Below are 15,781 nucleotides of genomic sequence, written 5' to 3'. Positions count from 1 at the left end.
AGAAAGGTGTTGGTTGAGGGGGAAAGTGAAGGTAGGGAGACTGCAGATCAGATCACTGAGAATAAAGTGGAGGAAAATGAGACATTCTGGCCTTAGACTGCTTTTCTAGCCTAAGGTACCCAGTGCTTGTTTACTTTTCAACCTTATTTAAGGAGAAGCAGTGATCAAGGAGATAGGAGTCTGGGTGGAAGAAATATGAGGAGAACAATATGAGGGCACAGTAAAGGACACAGAAATGGTAGGGACCCAACAGAAGCAGAAGATACTGAGAAGAGGTGGCAGGAACACACAGAAGAGCTGCGCAAAAAAGCTTCACGACCCAGAGAACCAAGATGGTGTGATCACCCCCTAGAGCCAGACATCTTGGAATGCATAGTCAAGCAGGCCTTAGGAAGCATCACTACAAACAAAGCTGGTGGAGGTGATGGAATTCCAGTTGAGCTATTTCAAATCCTAAAAGATGATGCTGCACTCAATATGCCAGCAAATTTGGAAAACAGTGGCCACGGGACTGGAAAATGTCAGTCCAATCCCAAAGAAAGGCAACGCCAAAAAATGCTCAAACTGCCTCACAGTTGCACTCATCTCACATAATAGCAAAGTAAAGCTCAAAGTTCTCCAAGCCAGGTTTCAACAATACGTAAACTGTGAACTTCCAGATGTTCAAGCTGGTTTTAGAAAAGCAAGGAACCAGAGATCAAATTGCCAACATTGATTGGATCATCAAAAAAGCAAGAGAGTTCCAGAAAAACATCTGCTTCTGCTTTATTGACTATGCCAAAGCCTTTGACTGTGTGGATCACAACAAACTGTGGAGAATTCTTAGAGAGATGGGAATACCAGACCACTTGACCTGCCACCTGAGAAATCTGTATGCAGGTCAAAAAGCAACAGTTAGAACAACAGACTGGTTCCAAATCATTCAAGGCTGTATATTGTTACCCTGCTTATTTAACTTATATGCAAAGTACATCATGAGAAATGCTGGGCTGGATGAAGCACAATCTGGAATCAAAATTACCAGGAGAAATATCAGTAACCTCAGATAAGCAGATGACACCACCCTTATGGCAGAAAGCAAAGAAGAACTAAAGAGCCTCTTAATGAAAGTGAAAGAGGAGAGTAAAAATGTTGGCTTAAAGCTCAACATTCAGAAAACTAAGATTGTGGCATCTGGTCCCATCACTTTATGGCAAATAGGTGGGAAACAGTGTCAGACTTTATTTTGGGGGGGCTCCAAAATCACTGCAGATCGTGACTGCAGCCATGAAATTAAAAGACACTTGTTGCTTGAAAGAAAAACTATGACCAACCTAGACAGCATATTAAAAAGCAGAGACACTACTTTGCCAACAAAAGTTCATCTAGTCAAAGCTATCGTTTTTCCAGTTGTCGTGTATGGATGTGAGAATTGGACTATAAAGAAAGCTGAGTGCTGAAGAACTGATGCTTTTGAACTGTGGTGTTGGAGAAGACTCTTGAGAGTCCCTTGGACTGCAAGGAGATCCAACCAGTCCATCCTAAAGGAAATCAACCCTGAATAGTCATTGGAAGGACTGATGTTGAAGCTGAAACTCCAATAGTTTGGCCACCTGCTGCAAAGAAGTGACTCATTTGAAAAGACCCTGATGCTGGGAAAGATTGAAGGCAGGAGGAGAAGGGGACAACAGAGGATGAGATGGTTGGATGGCATCATCGACCTGATGGACATGAGTTTGAGTAAGCTCTAGGAGTTGGTGATAGGTAGGCCTGGCGTGCTGTAGTTCATGGGGTCACAAAGAGTTGGACATGACTGAGCGACTGAACTGAACTGAAGGGAAGACTCGGATCTGACATTTAAGGGGTGACTCTGGAGAATTCCAGTGGCAAAGCAAGAGTTTATGAGTATGAAGGATAAGATTGTGAGAAACAACCCCAGGGGACTTGGTGAAAGCGAAGGCAGATTCCTCAGGGAATGTATGAACATGTGAAATTGGTGGAGTTTGGAGGTGGGTGGGTGGGTGTTCCTGTACTGTTTTCATTATCTGTACCTGTCCTCAACGTTTCATCAGACATTCCCTTCCTTCTCTGGGGCCTCACATCTGATTTTCTAAAACAACATGATTGAGCATCAACTCCTGGGTACTTGGTTGTACTGTTTAAGTTTATATAATCTGAAAGAGCTCCTTCTGGTCTGTAGGAATTGCCTACCCTTTAAAAATGCCCTTTTCTTGAATTATCTTATTCTACAACTGAGCACTTAGTACATCTTTTTAAGTATAAGTACCATGATCGACCTCAGAGATACGGCACACATTATCAGTAATCTCAAATAGGTAACCAGAGCTCATTCCTTACAGTGTGTGTTGTATATACTTAAATCTGACCAGGAGTAATTTTATACTTTCATGAGCATTTACACTTTGCTGTGCACCAGAAACTAACAAACATCATCTATACTTCACTTTTAAAAAGAGATTATGAACAATTTAGAATAACACTTCATCCGGGAAAGTGGTCACCAAAATTTCAGCAAATTTTTTAAGGATTTGACTTTAAAAGATGTATTTTCTTAAAGGCACATGTAAAATTATGGAAGCCTTATTTTAAATTATTAATTTCTCTCAAGATTCTACATCATTGAAAAAAGACACATTTTAAAAAGTAGATCCATGTACCTCCCTGGGTCTGGGGAATGCAGCTTTATTAGAGTGGTGTGCTGTCTCTGCCAGTGTTCACTTTCTCTGATGGAAAGAAAATGGTTCAGGTACCCCTTATGTACCTAGGAGATGCCTTTGGCCTTTTTACTGTATAAGTCTGGTCTGGAGATGTGTATACTAAATGCAACCATGTTTGAAATAAAGGGTCCTAATGAACCTCTTTCTGCATGGAATGCCAATTAACTGCCTGCTTTTAATTGATAATTGGACATTAACCCCTCAGTAGTACCATCATCTTAAACCACAGTCCAGCTCCTACTGTCCATCAACGAAAGATTATGCAGTATGTGACTAGACACTGGGCATGTTTAATTTGGGAGAGAACAGTACCCATGTGCACATTAATGGGAAGAAAAAGGTGAATAAACAATTGACCTTTGGCAATATTATGACTGCTAAAAGAACACAATAACCAGCTCAGCTTGCACTCCGAATGCGTTCCCTCCGTTCTTGGTAGAAACAGAAAAATAAAATAGAAAATTCTTCTGTTGGCAGAGAACATGTATTTATACATTCTTGTGTGTTTAGCTCAGTGGTTAGAGAACACTTCCTGGAAAGATTGCAGTACACAAGTGTTTTCAATTTGAACTTGTGCATTTCAAGGTTCACCGCCCTGGAGGTGGCTTGGCTCAGTGTTTAAAACACACACTAATGAATTTCAGGTTTGGGGCAGAAAGTGGCTGTTCCACATTGGACAATCGTGTGAACTTGGAATTGCTTCCCGTGAATGTCTTAAATAACTATGTAATGTCACTCTGGACAGCAGGTTCTCCTGTCTCCAAACACAGATAACTGATTGCCTTTGCTCAGGATACTCAGTGCTTGCTTACTTTTAAAACTTAGATTTGGCAGAGTCTTTTATTTTTGTAAAGAGAACATTGTGGGAGAAAGTAGGGCAAAGATCATCTGAGTGCAGTTGGATGTACTGAAGGACACTTACAAATAACCTTGAAACAACCCCAAAAGACTGGTTCGGGCTGAATATTTTTCTTTTTCTTTTTTTTTTTAATTTTGTTTTTCCTCTTGGCTGTTTGGAGTAAGAGAAAATTAAAAAGAAAGTCACCTTTCCTACCTTTCTGTGTTGATACATCTAGCAATAATTTAGGAACTTCATCCTATCTGATCCAGCTGACCTCAAAAGGAAGCAGGGTAGTTGGTATAGTAATTTCTGTAGAGGAGAAAGCAGTAAGCTAATGAAATCACAGACACTCCTTAGTCAGAACGAGCTCTGAGTGATGCCCGCCCTGGCCTGTGCACTTTCAGCATGCTTTCAAAGCCTTGATTTTCTGACTAGCTGGGATGCTGCAATTACCCAGCATTCCAGAGGTCTTGCTTATATGCTCAGAGCAAGTCACCATTTGTGTTGGACCAGCAAGGGGGGAAGAAAAAAAAGTTGATTTCCTGAATTCCTTTATCTGTGAAAGATTGACCATGGGCTGTAAGGTCCTTATGGAGCAGGGGAGTTTCCATTTCTGTGTGATGCTGTATTTGTCTCAGTTACACCACTCATCATCCGTGAGGCTGTGCACAAACCTCCCATCTGAGTTGCAGTTTCCTCCTTCTTCATTTAAGCAAGCTGGGCCAGATGAGCCCCTCAGGCCCTTTCTAGCTTTCATGGCCTGAAGTTCAGTTTCTTCAGCACATAAGACCTTGGGGCATTCATTACATTGGTTGACTAGAGACATTTTGGGTTATTTAACTGCTGATGAACTTCCACCAGATGACTGTGAATGTATAACAACACTCAAATCCTGCAGAAAGTTTGTGTCGGCTTTGCTGAAAGGATCGGTGGACATCCGGGTGACAAAGCACTCCTAAGTGCCTGGCAGGGGTTGTCAGAAGACAGTGGTGCATCCATGCTGGATACTCACCGGGGACAGTGGCCTGTTTGAGAGTGTGGGCAGCAGCATGAGGTGGTCCCCGTGCAGCCTGGCATCAGAAGGTCGTGGGTGCCTCCATGCTCCTGACCACCCCTCCCAACCCAAATGCCCCAGCCTTGTAGTCTTCGGCGACTTACCTCACAGTTCTAAGATTCTATTTGGCTATTTTTAAAATGAAGATAATATCTACTTTTCAGGATAAATAGCTTAAACGTAATGTACTTTGGCCACCTCATGCGAAGAGTTGACTCATTGGAAAAGACTGATGCTGGGAGGGATTGGGGGCAGGAGGAGAAGGGGACGACAGAGGATGAGATGGCTGGATGGCATCACTGACTCGATGGACATAAGTCTGAGTGAACTCTGGGAGTTGGTGATGGACAGGGAGGCCTGGCGTTCTGCAATTCATGGAGTCGCAAAGAGGCGGACACGACTGAGTGACTGAACTGAACTGAATGTATTTGAAAGTGTCTTGCAAATCAGTGAAACTTGATAAATAGATAACTAAAAACAGCAATTTGTAGAAAAGACTCCAAATAAGATAACTTTATCTGAAAATTGAAGGGGGGGAAAAAAGAACATTTGTGTAGTGAGTAATAAACATTTCACAGAGTACTCTCAGACATATCTCTTTATCCTTACAACCTCGTTTTACAGATGCAGAGATACCTGCAGGTTCCCAGGGTCATGATACCTGGAAACAGTGGAGTGGAGATTCTTCTGGTTCCAAACCATTGTGTTCCTTTTACAGTATTTTATAGTTAATGTTAAACCTCTGGTAATTCTGGAAAAGGAAATAAATGATCAAAAATGGTCGTAGTACCTATTTGAGGGATTTCTCCTTATGCCCTCTTTATATGACTACAGCTGTACTGACTGCCATTTGAGAACCAAACCCAGGAAAGCCAGACCAGTCACTCCTCACTTTGTGGGATCTTAATTCTGAAACAGTTCCTGGGGATAGCTGGAAGATTTGAATATCTCTGGGATGTCACTGTCCAGTTTCGAAATAATTTTATAAATGGGTTTCTTCCAGGAAGGATCTGCGTCTTTGCCTGCGGAGACAGCCCTGAAGAACTCCTGTAAAGTCAAGCTGGCGATTTCCAAGAAGCAGTCTGGGACCTGCATTCCCAAAGAGACCCACGAGAAAGAAAAAACGTGAGGCTGTGAAGCCTGGCGCCATCCAGACCTCACTGCCTGATGCTGCCATTTCCTTGGGTTGCAGGCTGATCAGAGCACCCCCACTTTACTGGCCCCTGACTTTTGCAACCCCAGGAATCCCTTGCTCCCTCATCAAATATAGACCTTAAAATGATGATCCTGATGAGACAGCCCTGGGAAAAAAACAGATTAGGGACACTCCTTCTGTAGGCGTAGCTGATTCTGTTAATGGGTGACATTTTTAGCAAGTGGGAAATGCTGACTCTGGTTGAAATGAAATCTGTGGTTCAAAAGAGGTTTTTAGTATTCTTTTCCTTAGTGCCTCACGTGGAAAGAACCACCCCCAAGTTTATGACTGTCGTACCTCATTCCACCTTTTTTGGGGACTGGATTCAAAGGACTTGGAATCATCCCTGCTTCCAAAGCCAACCTTTGGCTTGGGGGTGGAGAGGGCTCAAAACTATGTTCCAGGACCTCACCCAAACTGGCAACATTAATGATGGGACATCCCACAGGGCCTCCAGATCCAGCCTGGCTGGGGGCTTGCCCCCACTGCCTGCCAGATGACCACCCCCACATAGAAAGACGCAGTGCTCCCCCCCACCCACATGCCTGGACCCCCACGAGCCTCTCAAAGGAGGCATGGTCCACTTTCCACACAGGTAGGCTTAAGTTTCTAAACATATTTCGATGGGGCACCTGAACAGCGGATGCCAGCAGTTCTCTGCTTTCTTGGAGGTGTCCATACACTGCTCTTTGTGACCACACAGTCAAGTGAGAAATGCGAGAAGAGGGCAGTGTGCTCAGTGACCAGACACACCGGGCACCTGCAGAACAAGATGCCAGCTGACAAGAGCTGTTGGCCACACACAAGGAAGATTGCAAGCTCTCACTGATGACACTTGGGCCACTTGCTCACCCTTCACCGATGCTTTACCTCTAAGGTGCCACCAGTGTGCCTTCACAGAGATCCCCAAAGGACTGAGCAGCTTACGTATTGTGTATTACTTCCAGAAAGGATTTGAGATGATTTGCCATGGGAGGCCCACAGATAAAACTGTTCAAGGGAGAATAAAGATAAGAACCAAATGATGAACAGAAACTGGTGTAAAGAAAACCTTGGCCAAGAACTCCTGCTGCAGCTAGAGCCCGGCATTTACCCTGGGCCTCCTGGTGCAAAGGAAAGAAGGCTTTCAGGGTATAAAACCCGGTCATTACAGAGTATTGTCTAAAATGGCATAACACCTGACCTCTGCCCATGTTTCTGAATAAAGACTGGCTGGAGATTCAGTTTGGCATCTACCTGTTGCCTACGAGAAGATGCGGAGGCTGTCATCTTTGTGGATGGTACAGAGATGGGTCCCAGGCTGCCCTGCTCTCAGTGACGTAAGGACAGACATGGAAGGGGATCTTTTCTAAAACTCCAATCACAAAGGGAAGGTACTCATCAGAACTCCTGGGACCCGAGTGCATGGTCTTACCTCAAAGTCGTTTCCCTTGTTATAGTGCATATTGAGAGCTCGAAAAAGTTCTGAGTCACGGAGAACCACCAGCATTTTGGGATTTGTGACACCATCTGAAATCGCTTGCCGGGCAAATTTCTCCATCTGTATGTAATAAAACTCACGGAAGTTGCTGAACCACTTGATCATCTGGGAGGTGATGCAGCGGTTGAACTGTGCAAACAACAGGATCCATGAAGTCAGACGTTTACCACGAGGTGCTCAGAGTGAGAACTGTCAGCTTCCAGTTCAGCACGGGGGTTAGCAAGAGTGGCTTCAATTCACACTAAACAGGGCTTTCTTTAAAAAAGAAGTCACAGCTATTTTCTAAGCCTATACAGTTATACATGGAAAAATCTGAATTAGCTGTAATGCCCAGTAGAAAACAAATGTATTTTATAGCCTAGACTTATAAAGGTTTTTCACTCCTTAAGTGTGACTTTGGGAGGGCTCAAGGTCAAGATCAGTGTGGTCCCAGTGTCTGCAGCACACAGGTAGATTACATCACAGCCCCAGTGCCCTCTGCCAGGTAAAGAGCCAAGGGAAGGGGTAATGGTATAGAACGGAGGACTGTGTGTTGGCAACTCAGAGTTGCAGAATGAATCACAAATGAGAACTTGGTTCAGGAATGAAGCAAGCGATTGGGTATGAGGGAAATAGCTCAAAAAAAAAAAAAAAAGATGTTGAGATACAAAGGATACAAAGTATTAACCCCTCACCCAACACCCAGGGTAAAGGAGGCCCTCTGAAACTATGGAAACATGCTGCAAGGCCTGGTTCCAACCATCAGAGCTTGATTTGTCTCATTGTCACCTTGATTTGTATGCTCCTTCACTCAGTTTTGAAACACCAAAGTTTAAAAGTCAATTTAACAGCCACAGTGTCCAACTCTTGATATATTCTTTCTTTTTTATAGTGGCCCCAGCAAAGAGAGCACACTGGGCTAAAGATGCTGTTTACTCTTGGTTCTGTAACCCCCCACCTTCCCCAAGTGTTTCTGGGTCTTAACTATAGCTCAGAAGCTTAAATCCAGAGACCCAACCTTCCTATCCCCAAAGTTACCCCTGTTTATTCAGTTTCTCAGCCCAGGACAAAAATGCCACAACAGGAAGAGGAGCTAAAGTGCACAGATGTTGCCCTAGGATTTGACTCAACGTGGGAAACACCTGCGGTCACTTGGGAGTTTTGCAGAGACTGAAACGCAGTTGAAGGACTTTACCTGAACGTCAGGGAAGTAAGCCTTCAGGAGGTTGGAGCTGGGGTAGCGTGTGAAGAAAAACATTAGTTTGGCCTTCTTCAAGTGACCAGGATTGAGGCCCTCCTGGATTTGGCCCAGGGTCAAGGAAAACTAAGACCAGTTTATCAAATGATTCTGTCAAATTACCCAAATGGTAAATTGCCCTGTTCCTTATGGTTTCTATTTAATATTTTTCTGGTTGAATGATGTATTTGCTTCATTTTTCTGTCTCTAGCAAGTATGATCAGATAAACTTCTTTCTTTCCAGATGCTGAATACCATCTATGTACAGTAAAGTTGCAGAGTTTAAAAAACATTTTGATGTGTTAAAGATCTGTTGCATATGTGATAGCAAATACAATTTGTTGTACTCAGTGTGTGTGTGCGTGCTTTCACAATAGGGTGGGAAGAGATGGCATCTGTCCCCCAGATAAACTATTTCAAAACCCCAAGTAGAGACTGACTTCTCTCTGTTTCAGTTTCCTCGTCTGTAAAATGAAAGGAGTCAGCTTTCTGGCCCTCATCATTGCATTTGTGGTGTTGATGCCAATGAGCACCTATCACAGATCACGGTTTGCTTTGGCTCAAGAAGCTCAAATTGCTGGGCTGCACTTCTCTCCATTTGCCTGGCAGAAGTTCCCCCTCCCCCTCCCCACCTCAACTCAGATACCCTCTCTGCTGTGAAACCCTTCCTTGCCGAATTAGGCCTTCCTTACCCTGGGCTACGAACGTTCTTTGTATAAGCTGTTTTTTGTAAGAATGACGTGATTGGGATTTTTATTGCATGTTTGTCTCCCCATTTAGACTGTGAGCTCCTTGAGAGCAAGGGCCTTACCCTTTCATCTTTTTATTCCACGTGCCTAGCCCGGTGCTAGGAGCAGAGTAGGTGCTCAATAAATGTTTGGTGAATGAAGGAATAAGTGAGTGAATTGTCAACTTTAACCCACGATTAACTATGGCAAATTCTATCCCAACCCATGCGTCTCACTCTGGGAACAGATCCCTTCCCCTTTAATGAGAACAGGGGGTTGTGGCCTGAAAACCTAGCACCAGGGTGGTAGGGAAATAAAGAGTCTTACTCTAGAACACTTAGCATTCCCAGGAACAATCCTAGGGCTGCATGGGAAACACACAGGGTAACCTTCTAGCTGAGGCTGAGAGCTGTAGCTTTAGGACGTGAAGGCTTCTCAGTAGGACAGGTCAGTTTACCTGAAGGAAACCAGACAACTGATCACAACTGTAGCTGGCCCAGGCACCCAGGCCGCTGTCCAGGAGGCCCCTGCCCCCCGCCTCTTAGCCCTACTTCTTATCCTTCATAAGTGCTATGGAAAGAATCCCGGATTGGGAGTTCAAACACCCAGCTTCAGATAATAGATTTTGCCACCTAGTCCCTGTGTGACCCTGGGCAAGCTGCTTACCTTCTCTGGGCCCCATTTCTAAACTGTGGAGTGTAGTGGTTGAAACTTATGCTGGGCAGTCAGATGCTGGCTCTGAACCCTGGCTCTGCGTGTGTCTGTCTTTGACTCTGAGCAAGTTAGTCTGCTTCTCTGTCCCTCTCAGATACTGATCTGGAGTGGATACTGGAGGATGGTGAGGTAATTCGGGCTCACAACCCCTTATCTGAAACAGTGGGCCGAATGGACGCCAGGTTTCAGAATTTATTGTATCAAGGCAATATGGTGCGTGTACGATGTGTTAGTTACCACCCACAGCAGGGTCTGTGGCAGCTGTCTAATCAGATAGTTAATAAAGTTCCCACAGCAAAATCAATGACTAATTGTGCTAAGTGAGATAGTCTATAAGAGGCCTCCTATCAGCACAGGTAGGGCTTCCCAGGTGCCACTGGTGGTAAAGAGCCTGCCTGACACAGGAGATGTGGGTTCCATCCCTGGGTCAGGAAGATCCCCTGGAGGAGGGCATGGCAACTCATTCCAGTATTCTTGCCTGGAGAGTCCCCATGGACAGAGGAGCCTGGCAGGCTACAGTCCATGGGGTTGCAAGGAGTCAGACACAACTGAAGCGACTTAGCACACAGCACAGGTCAGGTTTTGCAACCAAGAGAATCTCCCATCAACCTTAGGAGAAAGAAATCATAAAGTTTTTCAGAACATTTCAAGTTCCAGAACTGTGTCTAGGTGGCAGTGCAGAGGGGCACTGTCAGTCCCAATGCCTGCCGCCCAGGAGGCCTGCGGTCACTCATCATTGTCTCGTCATCATACCCGCTCCACCTGTTCACAGGGGTGTCATGTGAAGTGAAAGTTCATTTATACTTAAGCATCTTGCTCTTCTGGGTTTTCAAGGCCCAGAAGAACAAATTTATAATTCTAGAATGAGGGAATAATTGGGGCCAGGATGCTGCCTGGGGGCCGCAAATCGTTCCAAAGGTAGCCAGCTGCATGACCGGGGCAGCCAGGCCCTGTGGGTGGCCCCTGAAAACCTCCTGAAGTTCTCGGAGCCCAAGCCTCATTTCACGAGGCAGGGCCAGGCATGCAGGAGGTGCTTTTCTGAAACAGCAGAATACCCTTCCCAGGGGAAGGTCAGCGGAGAATCTTTGGGGACTGAGTTCCTGAGGTTCTTCCACAACCTGACTCTGACAGGGAGACTTAACCAGTGGCCTCTTATCAAAGACCCGGACAGATAGCTTCTCTCACAGAGGGCTTTCATCTGACAAGAAAATCTGTCTATGGTGATATCTCCGTGTCTACTGCCTGAAGGGTGTGCTGGTGGCTGTCGAGATGCTCTCAGCATTGAGTTTGTTTGTGACTGTTGCTCCCTGCCTGCCAGGAAAAGAACCCAGGGGTGTCCAAGCTTGGACAGTGTTGCCAACACTTGTGACCAGCAGGTGGCGCTCATAGCATTTAGGACACAAGAGCCACCCTGGTGTGGCCGTGAGCTGGTTCCACGCCATCCTGCCGCCTTTGCCACAGCTTGCCAGGTAGAAGAGGCATGACTGTTCACCCCTGCTTGTGTGACTCCACAGAACCCAGGAGATGCAATTTAAGGCTGTCCCTGAGAAGCAGCAGCGTGAGCTTGGCTCACTAAAAAAGCCACATCCAAAATATGTTCTCAGGAACTTTAATCTCACAAGATGCTGGTTGAAAGAGGGTTCTTTGGTTTTATGCGTGTGGGACTGTATACATTCTCCTCTTAGCGTTTTTCATCAGACTTCATGTTAAAAAGACTCTGAGAAGTCCCACAGAAATGGAATTAACAGTGTTTACCCAAGCAACTACTTCTCTTGCTTCAAAAACTTTTACATTCCTGAGGGAGGGTTACTCTGGAGAAATGCCTGTTTCTGAGTGGGATCTCCCTACGGCTTCCAAAGGTGATGCAGTAAGATTCAGACCCCCTGCAGACCAGCCTGGGCCCCACAGCCTGCTCCACACACACACAGCGCCCAGCTCTCTCCTCAGCTGCAGCTTAAAAGCGAGTCCTTAAACTGAAGTCTTCTTACCCCTTTGACCTGGCCTCAGGTCTCGTCCCTGAAGAAAATCACCCCTTTTCCCATCGGCCCCACAAGTTTCTGGCCCCTCGTGTATTGCCCATGAGTTATCTAGTTGGTGCAGGTAGAAGGGGCATGACTATTCACCCCTGCTTGTGTGACTCCACAGACACAAGGAGATGCAATTTAATGAGCTGTCTCAATTAAGCAGATGTCTCTTTTCACCTGAAGAGACAAGAGGTTCCAGGAGCCATGCCTCAGGTAAGGCCATTCCTTTGGCCTGTTGGGCCGAGGGGTATGAGCAGCTGACGTCTCAGTGATGGGGTTCCTCCTTCCACAGAGTGTTTTTGTCATATTTTGGGAGCCCATTTGGGTTTAAAAATAAACAAAACCCTTCCAGACCCAAAGGACTAAGTCAGTAGTGATAGAATCTATGTTACAGAAGAAGGTAAAGGAGCTCTCCCAGACCCTTAGATCTCAGAATGTGGTCACCACTTTCTCAGGAACCTACTAGCTATGAGCCACAGGGGAAGGAAGCCCCAGAACGAACACTGAGAAGACCCCCTCTCCTCTGGAAGAGCAGAGCAGTTCCCCGTGCCAAGCAGTTATTTGTCCCCTAACCTCCCCTCAGCGTCCAGAGTTCCTGTCTCCCTGGGCTGGGACAAACGAGAACCCCGATTGCCCAAAAAGGATATGTGGGCCGCAGAGAAAGGAAGAGCGTCCATGCCGGCCTGCCGGCCACCCGGCTCCATTTTCACCGGGGGAACGAGGGGCAGTCTTTCCAAACAGGTGGGCCAGGGGCACTGCTGCTGGCTCAAGGCCAGAGGTCGCAGTTTGGCAGCTCCCCAAGGTCGCAGGGCCATCTCGGAGGAGGGCTGGCTCAGGGCAGACGGGTCCTGAGGAAGACCGCCCCTCCAGCGGCCACCGGGCCCATGGCCCAGTAGCTGGCCGAGAATCTGCTCCTCCTGGATGTGGGCAGGTGCAACCACCAGGGGACAGTCTGCTGGGGAAGCCTGATAGGGTTTGGGGATCATTCTCAGAGAGACGGACCTGGGAGAATCTAGAGGTTTGGCCAGCGATAAGCTTCCCAGCAGAGCCCCCGCTGGTGGCTGGGCCCGCCTGGGCAAGGCCGCCAGAGGAAGCGGATCTTTACGGGCACTGCCCTCGGGAGGCAAGGGCTCGCTTCTCCCATCTGGCACCGGCCCCTGGAATCTCCCGCCCAGCTGAGTCAGGTGCCCCGATGGATCCACCAGTACCTTTTGTAACACCGAGTCCACAGCCTGCGATATGGCCCCCGTCAGTTCTTTCTTCAGACTCTGCAGCAAGGCCCGTGCTTCAGAGGGAGGAAACCTGGGCCCCTCAGACAGGTACTGGACCTCAGATGCTCTGTGTTGCTCCACCCTGGAGAGGTCCCCGATGGACCCCTGGCAGTGGTCGCTGTCCACCCACCAGGGTCCAGACCCAGAGCTGTTCCTCTGGTCTGCTACTGGAGGGCCCTGAGCTGCGGCCCTGGGCTCCACGGCCCGCAGGATACGCTCCTGCAGGTGTCTCATCTGCTGCCTCAGCTGGTAGAGCTGTCCTCTCACCCGAGGGCCCCCCTTCCTGCCGCCGCCCCGGTTCCCTGCGGGGCCTGCCTCCAGGGGGTCTTGCTGCATGGGAAGGCTCTGCTTCCTCTTCCGCCCCCGGGCCTTCTCTGGGCAGCTTGGGCTGTCCCCAGCGGGGGCCCTGCCTGGCCCCAGAGAGGTTGGGGAGAGGAACATGCCTCGGACGATGGTCTCTACTCTGGCCCTCTTTGCCTGGATATGCTCATCCCCAAAGCAGTCAGGGTCGGAGAGGCTGGAGCTGGGGACCTGACTCCAGGCAAAGGGGGAGCAACTGCTCTGCTCTCTGGGGGACAGGCTTCTTCCACCTTCCATACAAGGTTCTGTCGGATACTGGGCTGGACCCAAAAGCAAGCTGGAGTTTGGATCCATCTCTTGGCTCCACAGATGCCGTAATCAGGGTTCTGCGAGAGAGTTCCTCCTCCGGAGGCTCTCAGCTGGAGGTGCACCTCCAGGGAGCTGGGGATCTCTCCTCTCCACTTAGAGAAAGAATTCAGACTCTGGGATTCAGGGCGCTCACCCACCTCCTGTGCACTCTGAAAATAGAGACAGGAGAAAACAGGACCTGTGACTCTGAGCGGTTCCTCTCAAACTTGACCGTGCAGATGAATCAGCTTGAATCCTGTTAAAATGTAGATTCTACGTCAGCAGGTCTGGCGTGGGGCAGCGATGGATCCTGTATCCCCAGCCAGCTCCCAGGTGATGCCGCTGGTCCCAACCACAGTTTGAAGACATTCCCAAGAGCAGGCCTCCCAAGAGAAAGTTCTTGTCCTGCCAGGACATAACAATAAAATCATCCATAATAATGATTGTGGCAGCCAGTTGCATAACTAGCATTGTGCCAATAACTTTACACCCATTACCTGATTTAATTCTCGTAACAGCTCCGTGGGAATGCTGGCAGTCCTATTTTACAGATAAAGGAAACAAGCTCAGAGGAATTAAGAAGTTACCTCCCTAAGGTAATATAGTTAGTGTCAGGCTGGAGTCAGAATAAGATTTATCTTGATTTAGAATGACTTTCTGCAATAGAATCACCCTGGGGACTTGTTAAAAATAGCAGATCCAGTAGGCCCACCAGTCCTGCTTAATCAGAAGTCCTTGGTACTGTGTTAGGGCACCTGCCTTTGAAACAAGCAAAATGAAGTTTGAGAATGTGCTGTTTAACCACTATGCAGTCCTGCTCCAGGAAGAGTTGGATCATGCATTTATCTTTCAACATTCTCACCGCTGCTTTTTAAGCATCTACTGTGCATCAAGACTTCTTCTGGATGCTTGGAGAGTCTGTGGTGAATAAAACAGCATAGTCTTACTCTCATAGAGGAAGATGTATAGCAGGGGAAGAGAGAATAAATAAGTACATTTTCAGGTCATGATAACTTCTATGAAGAAAAAAGACAATAAGGGACTGGGATGAAGGTATGGGAGAATGAGGGAGCAATGTTAGAAAAGGCTGCAGAGAGCTGTTTTATTCCCATGAATATCAAAGTGCACTGCATTTGAACCAGGAGGTAATTCAGGTAGCAGGTATAAGGCACTTCGAGTTTATGAAACATTCATATGTGTAGTCATTACATCTCGCACCAATCTTGACAGTTGGTGTAATTCTCCCATTTTGTAGATGAGGAAACTGAGGCTCATCAAGGTTAAGAATGGCTCTCAGTTACCAAGATTCCAAGTCTTCTAATGCAAACACACTTCAAGTCCTTCCTCAAAGATAAGAAGACCTGCACGAGACTGACTTCTCTGTCTGTTAAGCAGATTCATCCTTTCCTAGAAAATTTAAATGCATTTCTTTTTTCTCTACAGATTTCCACTCTTGATTGCTTCTCTAGTACAAATGCTGGTGGGAGAGACTTTGCTTTCTTCCCATTTTCATCTTGAAGCTTGCTTGGAATTCTCTGCTTCAGGAAATCCCAGCTCTTCTGCAGCCAGTGGATTCTAGTTGGTAGACTTGACCACAGCCTCCACTTGGAGCTGGCTGGCAGCTGGCAGACACACAACACAAGCTCTCTGAGGGCAACTTCATGCCAGCACTAGAGTGAAGGGTAGGAGGAAATGGCAACTGCATGCCATTTTGAGGGAAATGCCACTGAAAGAAGGCTAGGTTCTCAGGTCAATTAGAAGATTCTGGCTTTGAATAAGTAAGACATTTGTAAATTACTAAAAATAAAAATCGGTGATTTGCCAAATTAATATAAATGAAAGAATTTGCTATCGCCAAGTTTTACCAATAGTTTGGATAGTTTACTGCCTCTG

General features: G+C 46.8%; 1 protein-coding gene across 1 annotated transcript; it reads right to left on the bottom strand.

Moving 5' to 3' along the window:
* Positions 1-5,447: 5,447 nt before the first annotated feature.
* On the bottom strand, positions 5,448-13,894 carry PROX2 (prospero homeobox 2). Its single transcript, XM_040226089.1, has 4 exons — positions 12,617-13,894; positions 8,462-8,569; positions 7,222-7,416; positions 5,448-5,701 (listed from the first exon to the last, which is right to left on the bottom strand). Exons 1-4 carry the CDS (start codon positions 13,892-13,894, stop codon positions 5,516-5,518), a joined length of 1,767 nt encoding a protein of 588 aa, XP_040082023.1. The 3' UTR covers positions 5,448-5,515.
* Between the last annotated feature and the right edge of the window lie 1,887 nt (positions 13,895-15,781).

The sequence above is a fragment of the Oryx dammah genome, unplaced genomic scaffold (genome assembly GCF_014754425.2).
Source record: "Oryx dammah isolate SB20612 unplaced genomic scaffold, SCBI_Odam_1.1 HiC_scaffold_26, whole genome shotgun sequence".
Lineage (NCBI taxonomy): Eukaryota > Metazoa > Chordata > Mammalia > Artiodactyla > Bovidae > Oryx > Oryx dammah.
Note: the sequence above shows the minus strand (reverse complement) of the source record. Positions and strands in the feature narration are given on the sequence as shown.

Coding starts and splice junctions, on each gene's coding strand:
- PROX2 (XM_040226089.1), bottom strand. CDS start 13,894: ATGGATCCAAACTCCAGCTTGCTTTTGGGTCCAGCCCAGTATCCGACA. Junction 8,570..12,616: donor TTCCTTTCTCTGCGGCCCAC/ATATCCTTTTTG, acceptor ACCCTGGGCCAA/ATCCAGGAGGGCCTCAATCC. Junction 5,702..7,221: donor ACAAGGGAAACGACTTTGAG/GTAAGACCATGC, acceptor TTGGGAATGCAG/GTCCCAGACTGCTTCTTGGA.